This window comes from Hemitrygon akajei, chromosome 6 (genome assembly GCF_048418815.1).
Source record: "Hemitrygon akajei chromosome 6, sHemAka1.3, whole genome shotgun sequence".
NCBI classification, from domain to species: Eukaryota; Metazoa; Chordata; class Chondrichthyes; order Myliobatiformes; family Dasyatidae; genus Hemitrygon; species Hemitrygon akajei.
In genome coordinates this window covers 21339437-21355631 of record NC_133129.1, presented here as the reverse complement: position 1 = coordinate 21355631, position 16195 = coordinate 21339437, and the positions used below count along the sequence as shown (strand labels likewise).

The following is a 16195-nucleotide window of genomic DNA, read 5'->3' as shown; positions in this document are numbered from 1 at the left end:
AGATCGTTCTGTACATAAGTACAGAGAGGTCACACAAAAGAAACAGAAGGCAGAGTGAAGTGTTACAGTTACAGAGCAAGTCTGGTGCAGGCAGCCAGTAAGGTTCAAGGAGATCTACTGGGAGATAAGAGTATATTGGCATTCAAGGGTCTGATACCAGCGCAGTGCAGAAGTAATCCTTGAACCTGGTGGTACAGTATGTGTGTTTGTATCTTCTGCCCGTACCTGTCCTGGGAACAGCACGTAGGTGCCGTCATAAAGTGCCTGTACTTTGTCAGAAGTTTGTGTAGATTTGGCATGTCACCAAACACTTTGACAATCTTCTCTAGACACACAGCGGAGAGTGTCCTGACTGGGTGTATCTCAGCCTCGTATGGAAGCACCAAAGCTGAGGAACAGAAAAGCAGCCCAGTCTAGCAATGTATTCTTTCTCTGTACTCCTTCAATCTTATTAATATCCTTACAGAACTGCACAGAATTCTCCAAGTTAGGCTCCACCAACGTTTCATGCATCTTCAATATAACATCCCAATTCCTGTCTTGTCCTAAGAGATACAGATCCATAATTCCCTGAAAGTGGTGTCATAGGCAGACAGGGTCATAACGAGAACTTCTGGCACATTGCCCTTCGTGAGTCCAGGTATTGATTACAGGAGAAGGGATGTTACGTTGAAGTTGTACAAGATGTTTGTGAGGCCTAATTGGACAATCGTGTGCAGTTCTGGTCACATAACTATCAGTAAGATTGCAAGATTTGCTGAGAAAGTTTACAAGGATGTTAACAGGAATTGAGGACCTGAGTTACAGGGAAAGGTTGAATAGGTTAGGATTTTATTCCCTGGAGCGTAGGAGAATGAGCAGAGTTTTGGTAGAGGTATACAAAATGATGAGGGGTATAAAGAGGACTTGCTCCGTGTGGGTCGATGGTTCGAGGCAGAATTTGGGCTGAAGAGCTGTGATGCTCTAGGACTCTACTTCAGGCAGGTAGGGTCAGCTTAATGCCATTGTTTTTTACACAGACTAGCTGGGCCGAAGAGCCTACTCCTGTGCTGCAGTATTCTGGGCAATGGAGAAGATGAAGAATTCAGCTCATCCCCTCTGTCTCTGTTTACAGAAATCACAACAGAGACATTGAAGTCGTGCCTGGGATACGGTGCCAATCTCAACCTCCAACAGGCCATATCCAAAAATGGAAACAATGAACATTATGAAATCTCAGGAAATGTCAATGCTGAGAAATGTGAAGCTGTCAAGAAAGAAAGATCAAGTATGAATTTAAGTAGTTTATTTTGAGATGAGGCACTGGGACATGAGAGGTGACAGAAAACCCGAGTCCTGTCTATTCCACCGTTCAATAAGTTCCCAGCCGACCTCCGACCCTCAGGCACAGGAGCGGAACGAGGCCATTCACCCTTCAACACACTTCACCAGTCAATCATGGCTGACTTATTTCCCCTCTCAACCCTTTGCTCCTGCCTTTTCTCTCTGCAATCTTTGACTTTCTGACCAATCAAGAATCTATCAAACTCTGCTTTAAGTATATCCAGTGACTTGGCCTCCACAGCCATTTGTGGCAATGAATTCCTCATGTTCACCACCCTCTTGCTAAAGAAATTCTTCCTCATCTCAGTTCCAAAAGGATTCTGAAACTGTGCCCTCTAGTCCCACCATTAGAAAAATTCTCTCCATGTCCACTCCATCGCAGCCTTTCAATGTTCACATGCACACCTCTGCAGCCCCCGTGCAGATGACATTTACGAAGGCAGGTGTGTAAAAACGGCCCAAAGGAACAATAGGGACCCGAGTCACCACAACCACAATCCATTCCAGCTGCTGCCATGCGGGAAACGGTACCACAGCATAAAAGCCAGGACCAACAGGCTCCGGACAGCTTCTTCCAACAGGCCATCAGACTGATGAACTCACACTGATACAACTGTATTTCTTTTTACATTGACTATCCTGTTGTACATAATATTTATTAAAGTTTACTATAAACTGCACATTAGGACAGAGATGTAAGGCAAAGAATTTTCTCCTCATGGAAGTGCAGGATGTCAGAAATAATTCCATACCTCCCACACTTCCAGCATCAGACACAGAGTGAAGCTCCCTCCACACTGTCCCATCACACACTCCCGGGATCAGACACAGAGTGAAACTCCCTCTACACTGTCCCATCACACACTCCCGGGGTCAGACACAGAGTGAATCTCCCTCTACACTGTCCCATCACACACTCCCAGGGTCAGACACAGAGTGAATCTCCCTCTACACTGTCCCATCACACACTCCCAGGGTCAGACACAGAGTGAAGCTCCCTCTACACTGTCCCATCACACACTCCCGGGGTCAGACACAGAGTGAAACTCCCTCTACACTGTCCCATCACACACTCCCGGGGTCAGACACAGAGTGAAGCTCCCTCCACACTGTCCAATCACACACTCCCAGGGTCAGACACAGAGTGAAGCTCCCTCCACACTGTCCCATCACACACTCCCAGGGTCAGACACAGAGTGAAGCTCCCTCTACACTGTCCCATCACACACTCCCGGGGTCAGACACAGAGTGAAGCTCCCTCCACACTGTCCAATCACACACTCCCAGGGTCAGACACAGAGTGAAGCTCCCTCTACACTGTCCCATCACACACTCCCGGGGTCAGACACAGAGTGAAGCTCCCTCTACACTGTCCCATCACACACTCCCGGGGTCAGACACAGAGTGAAACTCCCTCTACACTGTCCCATCACACACTCCCGGGGTCAGACACAGAGTGAAGCTCCCTCTACACTGTCCCATCACACACTCCCGGGGTCAGACACAGAGTGAAGCTCCCTCTACACTGTCCCATCACACACTCCCGGGGTCAGACACAGAGTGAAACTCCCTCTACACTGTCCCATCACACACTCCCGGGGTCAGACACAGAGTGAAGCTCCCTCTACACTGTCCCATCACACACTCCCGGGGTCAGACACAGAGTGAAGCTCCCTCTACACTGTCCCATCACACACTCCCGGGGTCAGACACAGAGTGAAGCTCCCTCTACACTGTCCCATCACACACTCCCGGGGTCAGACACAGAGTGAAGCTCCCTCTACACTGTCCCATCACACACTCCCGGGGTCAGACACAGAGTGAAACTCCCTCTACACTGTCCCATCACACACTCCCGGGGTCAGACACTAAGTGTCGCTCCCTCTACACCGTCCCATCACACACTCCCAGGGTCAGACACAGAGTGAAGTTCCCTCTACACTGTCCCATCACACTCTCCCGGGGTCAGACACAGAGTGAAGCTACCTCCACACTGTCCCATCACACACTCCCGGGGTCAGACACAGAGTGAAACTCCCTCTACACTGTCCATCACACACTCCCGGGGTCAGACACAGAGTGAAACTCCCTCTACACTGTCCCATCACACACTCCCGGGGTCAGACACTAGGTGTCGCTCCCTCTACACCGTCCCATCACACACTCCCAGGGTCAGACACAGAGTGAAGTTCCCTCTACACTGTCCCATCACACTCTCCCGGGGTCAGACACAGAGTGAAGCTACCTCCACACTGTCCCATCACACACTCCCGGGGTCAGACACAGAGTGAAACTCCCTCTACACTGTCCATCACACACTCCCGGGGTCAGACACAGAGTGAAGCTCCCTCCACACTGTCCCATCACACACTCCCGGGGTCAGACACAGAGTGAAACTCCCTCTACACTGTCCATCACACAACCCCAGGGTCAGACACAGAGTGAAGCTACCTCCACACTGTCCCATCACACACTCCCGGGGTCAGACACAGAGTGAAACTCCCTCTACACTGTCCATCACACACTCCCGGGGTCAGACACAGAGTGAAGCTCCCTCCACACTGTCCCATCACACACTCCCGGGGTCAGACACAGAGTGAAGCTCCCTCTACACTGTCCCATCACACACTCCCGGGGTCAGACACAGAGTGAAGCTCCCTCCACACTGTCCCATCACACACTCCCGGGGTCAGACACAGAGTGAAGCTCCCTCCACACTGTCCCATCACACACTCCCGGGGTCAGACACAGAGTGAAACTCCCTCCACACTGTCCCATCACACACTCCCGGGGTCAGACACAGAGTGAAGCTCCCTCCACACTGTCCCATCACACACTCCCGGGGTCAGACACAGAGTGAAGCTCCCTCTACACTGTCCCATCACACACTCCCGGGGTCAGACACAGAGTGAAGCTCCCTCTACACTGTCCCATCACACACTCCCGGGATCAGACACAGAGTGAAGCTCCCTCCACACTGTCCCATCACACACTCCTGGGGTCAGACACAGAGTGAAGCTCCCTCTACACTGTCCCATCACACACTCCCGGGATCAGACACAGAGTGAAGCTCCCTCTACACTGTCCCATCACACACTCCCGGGGTCAGACACAGAGTGAAGCTCCCTCTACACCATATATGTCAAACTCAAGGCCCGCGGGCCAAATCCTGCCCGCGGTGGAATTATCTTTGGCCCGCGAGATAATATCTAATTACTATTAAAGCTGGCCCCAGTAATCGAAGCGCCTATGGCGTATGATATGGCTAATGCTGAGTTTATTCAGGTACCAGGTTTTCAGGGTTTTTAGTGTTTATTCGGCAGTCTTGCTCGGCAGTCTTCTTCATAAGAAACAGAATTTGTAAAGTGAAACACTTTGTAGTTTAGCAGAGACTGAGACACATGAGAGCAGGCTGAAAAAACGGAGGCAACGAAAGCTGCGTTCGCACGCGTCCGACTGATCCGGCCCGCATGAAGCTGCATTTTGCTCAATCCGGCCCGTGACCCAAAATGAGTTTGACACCCCTGCTCTACACTGTCCCATCACACACTCCCAGGGTCAGACACAGTGTGAAGCTCCCTCTACACTGTCCCATCACACACTCCCGGAGTCAGACACAGAGTGAAGCTCCCTCTACACTGTCCCATCACACACTCCCGGGGTCAGACACAGAGTGAAGCTCCCTCTACACTGTCCCATCACACACTCCCGGGGTCAGACACAGAGTGAAGCTCCCTCTACACTGTCCCATCACACACTCCCGGGGTCAGACACAGAGTGAAGCTCCCTCTACACTGTCCCATCACACACGCCCGGGGTCAGACACAGAGTGAAACTCCCTCTACACTGTCCCATCACACACTCCCGGGGTCAGACACAGAGTGAAACTCCCTCTACACTGTCCCATCACACACTCCCGGGGTCAGACACAGAGTGAAGCTCCCTCTACACTGTCCCATCACATACTCCCAGGGTCAGACACAGAGTGAAGCTCCCTCCACACTGTCCCATCACACATTCCCAGGGTCAGACACAGAGTGAAACTCCCTCTACACTGTCCATCACACACTCCCAGGGTCAGACACAGAGTGAAACTCCCTCTACATTGTCCATCACACACTCCCAGGGTCAGACACAGAGTGAAGCTCCCTCTACACTGTCCCATCACACATTCCCAGGGTCAGACACAGAGTGAAACTCCCTCTACACTGTCCCATCACACACTCCCAGGGTCAGACACAGAGTGAAACTTCCTCTACACTGTCCCATCACACACTCCCAGGGTCAGACACAGAGTGAAGCTCCCTCTACAGTGTCCCATCACACACTCCCAGAGTAGGGACAGATGGGTTCGGTACAAAGCAATGCTCTCTTGTTGGGGTGAGCTGCCCACTTGAACCGTTGTCGTTGCGCTAAAAGTTCTCACACAGTAACATGGGGGGTGAGTTCCCACACCATCTACTGCTGTGCCTCAGACTGACTCTGGATCCCTTACTTACAGCTATGGGTCAGGAACTTTCCCTCATCAAAGATGTGGTGTCCTTTGTATCTGGGGGGGATGTTTTATTTCTGACGAAGTTGAATGCTATGCTCTCTGAGGGAAGGAAGTCGATTGATGCCTCTCTCTTCGTTGACTGGGCCAGTTCACTCAGGAACGCACCTGTACTCGTGAAACAGAAGGTAAGAGAGCTGATGCGTAATTTCGCGAATGCGATGCACGGGTAGATCGGGTCGTGCAGAAAGCTTTTGGCACATTGGCCTTCATAAATCAATGCATCGAGTACAGGAGATGGGATGTTATGTTGAAGTTATACAAGACATTGGTGAGGCCTAATTTGGTGTACTGTGTGCAGTTTTGGTCACCGACCTAGAGGAAAGAAGCCAATAAGATTGAAAGCATGCAGGGAAAACTTACAAGGATGTTGCCAGCACTTGAGGTCTTGAGTTTGGGGAAAGGTTGAATAGGTTAGGATTTCATTCCCTAGAGCATAGGAGAACGAGGGGAGAATTGATCGAGGTGTACAAATGAGTATTGATTGGATAACTGCAAGCACTGAAGTTGAGTGAGATTAGAACTAGAGGCCATGGGTGAACAAGGATCTTCTTCCCACTTGGACAGATACACGGCTGGGAGGGTTATGGTCCCGATGCAGGTCAGGGGGACAAGACATCGATGGTTTGGACTGGTCTGGACAGCTGAAGGGCCTGCTACTGTGTTGTAGTGTTCTATGAGTTCTCACCTCTCCACCCCCGGCCCCAGCTGCTGCCCATCTACAACCTGGTGCCGCTGTCACTGAGGGGCGCAGTGGCCATCCGCCACAACCTGGAGCGAGCCATCAACGACTACGAGGCCGAGTTCAACGCCTGCAAGTGCCAGCCCTGCCGCAACGGAGGCACCGTGTCTCTCCTCAACGGGCAGTGCCTCTGCCTGTGCCCTCACACCCACAAGGGGGACGCCTGCCACATCCCCAGGGGACAACACATACCGACCGGTGAGGCCCGCGAGGGACGGGGGAAAGGGCGAGTGGGTCGAAGGGGGAGTTGGAGAGGGAGGGAGGGGTGAGGAGCGTTGGAGAGAGGGGCGGGAGAGAGCAGGAGGGAGGGGGGAGAGGAAAGGGTGGAGAGGAGAGGAGGGAGAAGGTTGGAGAGAGGGGACAAGAGGGAATGGAAGAGGTGGAAAGATGGGAGGGAGGTTGAGGGGTAGAGGGAGGGAGGAAGAAAGGCGGAGTGAGGGAGGGGGGAGCAGTTGGGGGGAGGGATGGAGAGAACAGAGGGAGGGTTTAGGAGGTGTAGAGGGAGGGAAGGAGGGGAGAGTGAGAGAGGATGGATGGTGAGGGAGGGAGGGGAGGGAGTGTGAGGGTTAGAGGGAGGGGAAGGATAGAAGGGGGTTGTAGAGAGCGGAGGGGGATGGTTGGAGAGTGAGAGGGAGGAGTGGAGGGGGAGAGGTGGAAATAGAGAGGAGGGAAGGAGGGGAGGGATGGAGAGAGGGCAGGGAGCGAGGTGTACTGGTGAGGGGGGAGGAGAGGGGTTCAGCTGGAGAGAGTGGAGGAAGGGTTGGAGAGGAAGTGGGCCGGGTGGTTAAAGAGATGTACGGAGGGAGGGGGAGGATTGGAGAGAGGGGAGGGATGGAGGGTGGGTGGAGTGAGGATGGAGGGAGAGGGAGAGTTGGATAAGTAGAGAAGGAGGGTTGAAGAGAAGGAGGGAAGGAGAGGTTTGAGGAGGGTGAAGGGGTGTGAGGAGAGTGAGTAGAGTAAGAGTGTGTGAGGAGGTTGGGGAGGGTGGGGGGGTGAGGTGGGAAGGGGTTATGAGGGGGTGTAAAGAGGTGTGAGATGTGAGCAGGGTGAGGGGTGTGAGAAGTTTGACGTGAGGATGTGTGAGGAAGTGTGAGTAGGACGGGGAGCTGTGAGGAGGTAAGGAGGGTGAGTAGGGTAAGACTGAGTGAGGTTCAGGGGGTAAGGGCTGTGAGGAGGGTGAGGGGATGTGAGGGGATGTGGGGAGGGTGGGGTGTAGGAAATTGATGCAGATGAGGGGTGTGAGGCTGGGGCAGTATGAGAAGGGTGAGGGGTGTGAGATGGAGGAAGGGTATGAGGAGGGTGAAGGTGTTTTAGCAGTGAGAGGGGGTGAGGGTTGTGAGGAGTTTAAGGAGGTGTGAGGAGGGTGATAGGGTCTGAGAAGTTGTGAAGGGTGAGGAGTGTGAGAATGTAAAGATGTGTGAGATGTGAGGAGGGTGTGGGGTGTGAGGAGTTTGAGGTGAGGATGAGAGGAGGATGAGCGGTGTGAGGTTTGAGCAGGGTGAGGAAGATGGGTTTATGGTGAGGGTGTGAGTAGGGTGGGGGAGCTGTGAGGAGAATAAGGAGGGTAAGGCGTGTGAGTGGGTTTGAGGTGGGTGTGAGAAGGGTAAGGGAATATGAGGAGGTTGAGGAGTGTGAGGCATGTGAGGGGGTATGAGAGGTGTGTGGAGTGTGAGAGACTGAGGGGTGTGAGAGACTGTGAGGGGTGTGAGGAGGGTGTGGAGTGTGAGGGGGTGTGAGGAGGGTGTGGAGTGTGAGGTGAGGTGGTGTGAGGGACTGAGGAGGGTGTGGAGTGTGAGGGGTGTGAGGGGTGTGAGGAGGGTGAGGCAGGTGTAGAGTGTGAGGGGTTGTGAGGAGGGTGTGGAGTGTGAGGGATTGTGAGGAGGGTGTGGAGTGTGAGGGATTGTGAAGGATTGTGAGGAGGGTGTGGAGTGTGAAGGATTGTGAGGGGTGTGAGGAGGGTGTGGAGTGTGAGGGGTGTGAGGAGGGTGTGGAGTGTGAGGGGTTGTGAGGGGTGTGAGGAGGGTGTGGAGTGTGAGGGGTGTGAGGAGGGTGTGGAGTGTGAGGGGTTGTGAGGGGTGTGAGGAGGGTGTGGAGTGTGAGGGGTGTGAGGAGGGTGTGGAGTGTGAGGGGGTGTGAGGTGGGTGTGGAGTGTGAAGGGTTGTGAAGAGTGTGAGGCGGGTGTGGAGTGTGAGGAGAGTGAGGGGGTGTGAGGAGCACAGAGTAACTTTGCCTCGGTTTGCGGCAGCCGAGTACACGGATGGTGTGTGGAGCTGCTGGACTTCGTGGTCAGGCTGCGCTGATGGGCACCAGACACGGACGCGGCAATGTCTGGGCCGCCAGGGAGCGGGAGCCGTGTGTCAGGGCGAGAGTAGCAGCCAGACCTACTGCTGAGGTAACTCTCCCTCCACCCTCTACAACCCACCTCCGTCCTCTCCTCCTTACACAACACTCCCCCCTTCTGTCCAAAACTCTCCCCCTCCCTCCACAACCCTACCTTTCTCTCCTCCCTACACAACACTCCATTCCTCTCCTCCCTCCACAACCCTCTTCTCCCCTCCATACACAACCCTCTCCTCTCCCTCTACAACCTTCCCTCCCCTCCTTCCTTAACCTTCACTCTCCCTTCACAATCCTCCCCTCCCTCCACAACTCTCTCCACTCCCTCCAAAATGCTCCCTCTCCCTTGATTACCCTCTCCTCCTCTTCCCTACACAACACTCCCTTCCCCTCCCCTCTCCACAACCCTTCCCCTCCCCTCCAGAATCCTTTCCCTCCCCATCCATACTCACTACCCTCCTCAACCATTCCTTACCCTCCTCCACATCCCCCTCCCCACGCATCTCTCCTTTCCCCTCCCCTTCCCGCCCAACTCCTCTGCACCCTCTCTCAACTCACTACTTCCTCTCCCCTCTCCAACACTCTGTCCTCTCCTACTCCCTTACCAACCCCTCGCTAAACACTACCATCCTACTCTCCCCCCCCCCCCCCACCTTCCACATACACCCCTCCCCCTGTGAGGGTCAATGGGATCTGGCTGTGCCCATGTTAAACGAAGGAGCTGTTTACCCCAGCAAGGGGTGGCAAAACACGAGTCAGATGTAATGTAACCAGTGGGAGAGGAGGTGAGGATATCTCCCTCTCTCTGTGCCCCCACACACAAAAGAATGTGGGGGGGAGCTGATCAGGAACCCGCATACTGAAAGGGTCGGGAGGCTCTTTAAACCTGGGTGTGGACTTACGAGAAGACAGGTGGCCTTCACCACCATCCAGAGCGGAGAGTCCTCGAGTACACCACCCTCAAAGAGAAGAAATTTGTCCCCTCCCTAGACTCAATGAGTCACAGACTCGCACAGAATGGAAATGAACCCCTTCATCCCAGCATGTCCCACCTAAGCTGGTCCCATTTGGTCCATACTCTATAAGACCATAAGATATAGGAGCAGAATTAGGCCATTTGACCCATCGAGTCTGCTCCGCCATTCCATCATGGCTGATTTATTGTCCCTCTCAACCCCGTTCTCCTGCCTTCTCCCTGTAATCTTTGACACCCCGACTAATCAGAAACCCATCAACCTCCACTTTAAATATACCCAATGACTCGGCCGTCTGTGGCAATGAATTCCAGAGATTCACCACCGTCTGGCTAAAGGAATTCCTCCTCATCTCTGTTCTAATGAGACATTCCTCTATTCTGAGATGTGCCCTCTGATCCTAGTCTCTCCCACTATTGGAAACATCCCCTCCACATCCACTCTGTCTAGACCTTCAGTACTGGGTAGGTTTCAATGACCCCAGCTTCTCCCACCCTCTCCATTTTGTGATGACCCTTTGTTGTCAGAGATGTCCTGCTAAACGTCCTCTGTCCTCTGTCTGCTGTAAACATCAGTGTAGCGTGGTGTACACTGAGCCCAAATCTCCCCAACAGTCTGTTTCCCAGGGTGCAGCATGGGTGTGAGGTGAATGGGAAAGGTTTGAAATAAACCTGAGGGGCAACTTTGTCATTTGGGGTGTAGTCCAGCTGCCAAGGGATGTGCTTTGAAGCAGGTATTATAATAACATTCAAAGACATGAACAGGTATTTAGATTGGAGGGGTTTAGAGGAATGATGGTGATCTCACTGAACAGAGTAGACATGGAGAGGATGTCTCCTATAGTGGGAGGCTCTAAGACCTCAGAATAGAGGGATGTCCATTTAGAACAGACGAAGAGGAATTTCTTTAGCCAAGGGGTAGAATGCTGTGTAATTCATTGCCACAGACAGCTGTGGAGGCAAAATCAAAATCAGGTTTATATGTTGTGAAGCAAACATGAGGAAATCTGCAGATGCTGGAAATTCAAGCAACACACACAAAATGCTGGTGGAGCGTTTTGTGCGTGTTGCTTATAAGTTGTGAAAGTTGTTAACGTTGTGGCAACAATACAATGCAATACAATATAGAAAATAATGAATTACAGTAAGTATAAATATCTCTATTAAGTAGTTAAATAAAAATAAGTAGTGCAAAAAAAGCAGAAATTTTAAAAAAGTAGCCAGTTTGGATTCAATGTCCATTTAGGAATTGGATGACAGAGGGCAAGAAGCTGTTCCTGAATCACAGAGCGTGCACCTTTGGGCTTCCGTACCTCTTCCTGATGCTAACAGTGAGAAAAGGGCAGCTCCTGGGTGGAGGGGATCCTTAACGATGGCTGCTGGCTTTTTGAAGCATCACTTCTTAACCATGTCTTACATCATACCCATGATGGATCACTGGGGATAGTTAAGACTGATTGGTTCTGGATTGGTAATTGTGTAAAGGGTTACGGGGAGACACCAGGAGAATGGGGTTGAGAAAACCAATGAGCTTTGCATGGGGGAGCAGACTCGATGGGTCAGTCAGCTCTTGTACCTTATAGTCTTGTGTCCCATGGTAGTTTGTCCCATATACTCGCTATCCTCTGAGTGAAGAAGATGCCCCTCAGGTCCCTTTCAAATTTTCATTCTCTCACCTTAAAAACGAGTACTCATAGAGAAAGGCAGTCCATTCAGTCCATTGAGCGTGTGCTGGCACTCGAGCACCCATAACACCAATTCTAAACGAATCCCATTTCAAAATAAATCTATTATCAAAGTGTGTGTTGCCTCCAGTGTTTGCTCTGTGGAAGAAGATGGAAGACAAGGACAACTTATCGTTAATCTAATTATGCCATGCAGGTTCTTGTGCAATATTTTTTTTCTTTGTGACTGTATGCTCGTCTGAAATTGTTACCATAAGTGCTATTTCTGCTGTGTGCCGTTGGTGATGTGTTTTGCAACTTGGCACTGGAGGAACGCTGTTTCGTTCGGCTATGTTCAGATATGGTTGAATACCTGAACTTAAATTTCATGTGTTATCATATACTATCTTGAGATTCATTTTCTTGCAGGCATTTACAGGACAAGTAGGAAGATGATGGAATTTACAAAAATACATATACAACAATATGCAAAAGAAGATGAACTGTGAAAATAAACAAATAATTTTGAGAACATGAGTTGTAAAGATTTTTGCTCTCCTATAATTCTGTCAACTTCTACTAGTCACGTATGCACTGGAGACAATTTACAGTGGCAGATTTGCGATTGTTTAATGTCATTTCCAGTACACAGTGTAAAGGGGGTCCAGGGTGGGTAGTTACTAGCCCTTTTTCAGCTCCTTTCTGTATATATATTGCAGCTATATAGGACCCTGGTCAGATCCCACTTTGAGTACTGTGCTCGGTTCTGGTCACCTCACTACAGGAAGGATGTGGAAGCCATAGGATAGTCAATATAAAAAGAAATACAGTGTGAGTTCATCAGTCTGATGGCCTGTTGGAAGAAGCTGTCCGGAGCCTGATGGTCCTGGCTTTTATGCTGTGGTACCGTTTCCCGCATGGCAGCAGCTGGAATGGATTGTGGTTGTGGTGACTCGGGTCCCTATTGTTCCTTTGGGCCGTTTTTACACACCTGCCTTCGTAAATGTCATCTGCACGGGGGCTGCAGAGGTGTGCATGTGAACATTGAAAGGCTGCGATGGAGTGGACATGGAGAGAATTTTTCTAATGGTGGGACTAGAGGGCACAGTTTCAGAATCCTTTTGGAACTGAGATGAGGAAGAATTTCTTTAGCAAGAGGGTGGTGAACATAAGGAATTCATTGCCACAAATGGCTGTGGAGGCCAAGTCACTGGATATACTTAAAGCAGAGTTTGATAGATTCTTGATTGGTCAGAAAGTCAAAGATTGCAGAGAGAAAAGGCAGGAGCAAAGGGTTGAGAGGGGAAATAAGTCAGCCATGATTGACTGGTGAAGTGTGTTGAAGGGTGAATGGCCTCGTTCCGCTCCTGTGCCTGAGGGTCGGAGGTCGGCTGGGAACTTATTGAACGGTGGAATAGACAGGACTCGGGTTTTCTGTCACCTCTCATGTCCCAGTGCCTCATCTCAAAATAAACTACTTAAATTCATACTTGATCTTTCTTTCTTGACAGCTGCACATTTCTCAGCATTGACATTTCCTGAGATTTCATAATGTTCATTGTTTCCATTTTTGAATATGGCCTGTTGGAGGTTGAGATTGGCACTGTATCCCAGGCACGACTTCAATGTCTCTGTTGTGATTTCTGTAAACAGAGACAGAGGGGATGAGCTGAATTCTTCATCTTCTCCATTGCCCAGAATACTGCAGCACAGGAGTAGGCTCTTCGGCCCAGCTAGTCTGTGTAAAAAACAATGGCATTAAGCTGACCCTACCTGCCTGAAGTAGAGTCCTAGAGCATCACAGCTCTTCAGCCCAAACTCTGCCTCGAACCATCGACCCACACAGAGCAAGTCCTCTTTATACCCCTCATCATTTTGTATACCTCTACCAAAACTCTGCTCATTCTCCTACGCTCCAGGGAATAAAATCCTAACCTATTCAACCTTTCCCTGTAACTCAGGTCCTCAATTCCTGTTAACATCCTTGTAAACTTTCTCAGCAAATCTTGCAATCTTACTGATAGTTATGTGACCAGAACTGCACACGATTGTCCAATTAGGCCTCACAAACATCTTGTACAACTTCAACGTAACATCCCTTCTCCTGTAATCAATACCTGGACTCATGAAGGGCAATGTGCCAGAAGTTCTCATTATGACCCTGTCTGCCTATGACACCACTTTCAGGGAATTATGGATCTGTATCTCTTAGGACAAGACAGGAATTGGGATGTAGAACCATATAACCATAGAACACTACAGCACAGTACAGGCCCTTCAGCCCTCCATGTTGTGCCGACCCATATAATCCTTAAAAAAAGTACTAAACCCACACTACCCCATAACCCTCCATTTTTCTTTCATCCATGTGTCTATCCAAGAGGCTCTTAAATACCCCTAATGTTTTAGCCTCCACCACCATCCCTGGCAAGTCATTCCAGGCACTCACAACCCTCTGTGTAATAAACTTACCCCTGATGTCTCCCCTAAACTTCCCTCCCTTAATTTTGTACATATGCCCTCTGGTGTTTGCTATCAGTGCCCTGGGAAACAGGTACTGACTATCCACCCCATCTATGCCTCTCATAATCTTGTAGACCTCTATCAAGTCCCCTCTCATTCTTCTATGCTCCAAAGAGAAAAGTCCCTGCTCTGCTAACCTTGCTTCATATGACTTGTTCTCCAATCCAGGCAACATCCTGGTAAATCTCCTCTGCACCCTCTCCATAGCTTCCACATCCTTCCTATAATGAGGTGCCCAGAATTGAACACAATACTCTTAAGTGCGGTCTCACCAGAGATTTGTAGAGTTGCAACATGACCTCTCTACTCTTGAACTCAATCCCCCTGTTCATGAAGCCTAGCATCCCATAGGCCTTCTTAACTACCCTATCAACCTGTGCAGCAACCTTGAGGGATGTATGGATTTGAACCACAAGGTCCCTTTGTTCATCCACACTCTTAAGTAACTAACCATTAATCCTGTACTCAGTCTTCTGGTTTGTCCTTCCAAAATGCATCACCTCACACTTGTCCGGATTGAACTCCATCTGTCCAACTCTGCAGCCTGTCTATATCTTCTTGTAACCTTCGACCACCTACAGCTCCATCCACAACTCCTCCAATCTTCGTGTCATCTGCAAACTTACTCACCCATCCTTGCACCTCTACATCCATGTCATTTATAAAAATCACAAATAGCAGGGGTCCCAGGACAGATCCCTGCGGCACTCCACTAGTCACCGACCTCCAGGCAGAATACTTTCCTTCCACAACTACCCTCTGCTTTCTTCCTTTAAGCCAATTTTTTATCCAAATAGCCAAGGTTCCACTTATCCCATGCCTCATGACTTTCTGGATGAGTCTTTCATGAGGTACCTTGTCAAATGCTTTGCTAAAGTCCATGTAGACCACATCCACTGCCCTACCCTCATCAATTTCTTTTGTTACCTCTTCAAAAAACTTAATCAGGCTCGTGAGGCATGATCTTTCCTTCACAAAGCCATGTTGACTATCCATGAGTAGATTGTACTTCTCCAAATGCTTATAGATCCTATCCTTAAGAATCCTTTCCAGTAGTTTGCATACCACCGACATAAGACTCACCAGTCTATAGTTCCCAGGTTTCTCCCTATTACCTTTTTTAAACAAGGGAACTTACATTTGCCATTCTCCAGTCCTCCAGCACTTCCCCTGCAACTAAGGAGGATTCAAAGATCATAGCTAATGCTCCTGCGATCTCTTCTCTCAATTCCCACAACAACCTGGGGTGTATCATATCCGGCCCTGGGGATTTATCAATCTTAATGTTTTTAAGAAGATCCAGCACTTCTTCTTCCCTAATCTCCTCATTGTCCAGCACACAGGCCCGCTCTACTTCGACCTCATCCTGATCAAGATCCTTTTCACTTGTGAATACTGAAGCAAAGAATTCATTTAGGACCTCCCCAACCTCCTCCACTTCCAGGCACATTGAATTAAGGAAAGATTGAATCGTTTCGGACTGTAATCAGAATGTGGAAGCTTGAGAGGAGATTTGATAGAGTATGCAAAATTGTGAGGGATATAGATAGGGTAAATGCAAGCAGGCTTTTTCCACTGAGGTTGCCTGGGACTAAAACTAGAGGTCATAGGTTAAGGGTGAAAAGTTTAAGGGGAACATGAGAGGAAACTTCTTCACTCAGAGGGTTGTGAGAATGTGGAACGAGCTGCCAGCACATGTGGTGAATGCGAGCTTTATTTCGACATATAACAGAAGTCTGGCTGAATGCATGTATTGTAGGTACACGGAGGGCTATGGATCCAGTGCAGGTCAATGGGAGTAGGCAGTTTAAACGGCTCAGCGTGCATTAGATGGGCCAAAGGGCCTGTTTCTGTGCTGTACTTCTCTATGACAATGACATCAGTACATTGAGATCATACAAAAGGAAACCAATAAAGTGTGACAGGGAGAGTGCAGTGCAGGATGACAGTAACGTGTGAGAGGCACAGCGGGCTAGATTGTGAGGTGAAGTGTTCATTTTGAGAGGTATGAGTGGCCCATTCAATCGTCTGGTAACAGCAGGGTAGAAGCTGTCCTTGAACCTGGTGGTGTGTAATTTCAG

At 50.0% G+C, this 16195-nt stretch overlaps 1 protein-coding gene across 1 annotated transcript in view; it reads left to right on the top strand.

Annotated features, from left to right (window-relative positions):
• LOC140728895 (complement component C9-like) overlaps positions 1 to 12123 on the top strand; it is a 60679-nt gene extending 48556 nt beyond the window's left edge. The window contains exons 8-12 of the mRNA XM_073047974.1: positions 1115 to 1267; positions 5825 to 6003; positions 6584 to 6815; positions 8863 to 9009; positions 12021 to 12123. Coding sequence (XP_072904075.1) covers positions 1115 to 1267; positions 5825 to 6003; positions 6584 to 6815; positions 8863 to 9008 — 710 coding nt within the window. The 3' untranslated portion in view covers position 9009; positions 12021 to 12123. The remainder of the gene's footprint in view (positions 1 to 1114; positions 1268 to 5824; positions 6004 to 6583; positions 6816 to 8862; positions 9010 to 12020) is intronic.
• The last annotated feature ends 4072 nt before the right edge of the window (positions 12124 to 16195 follow it).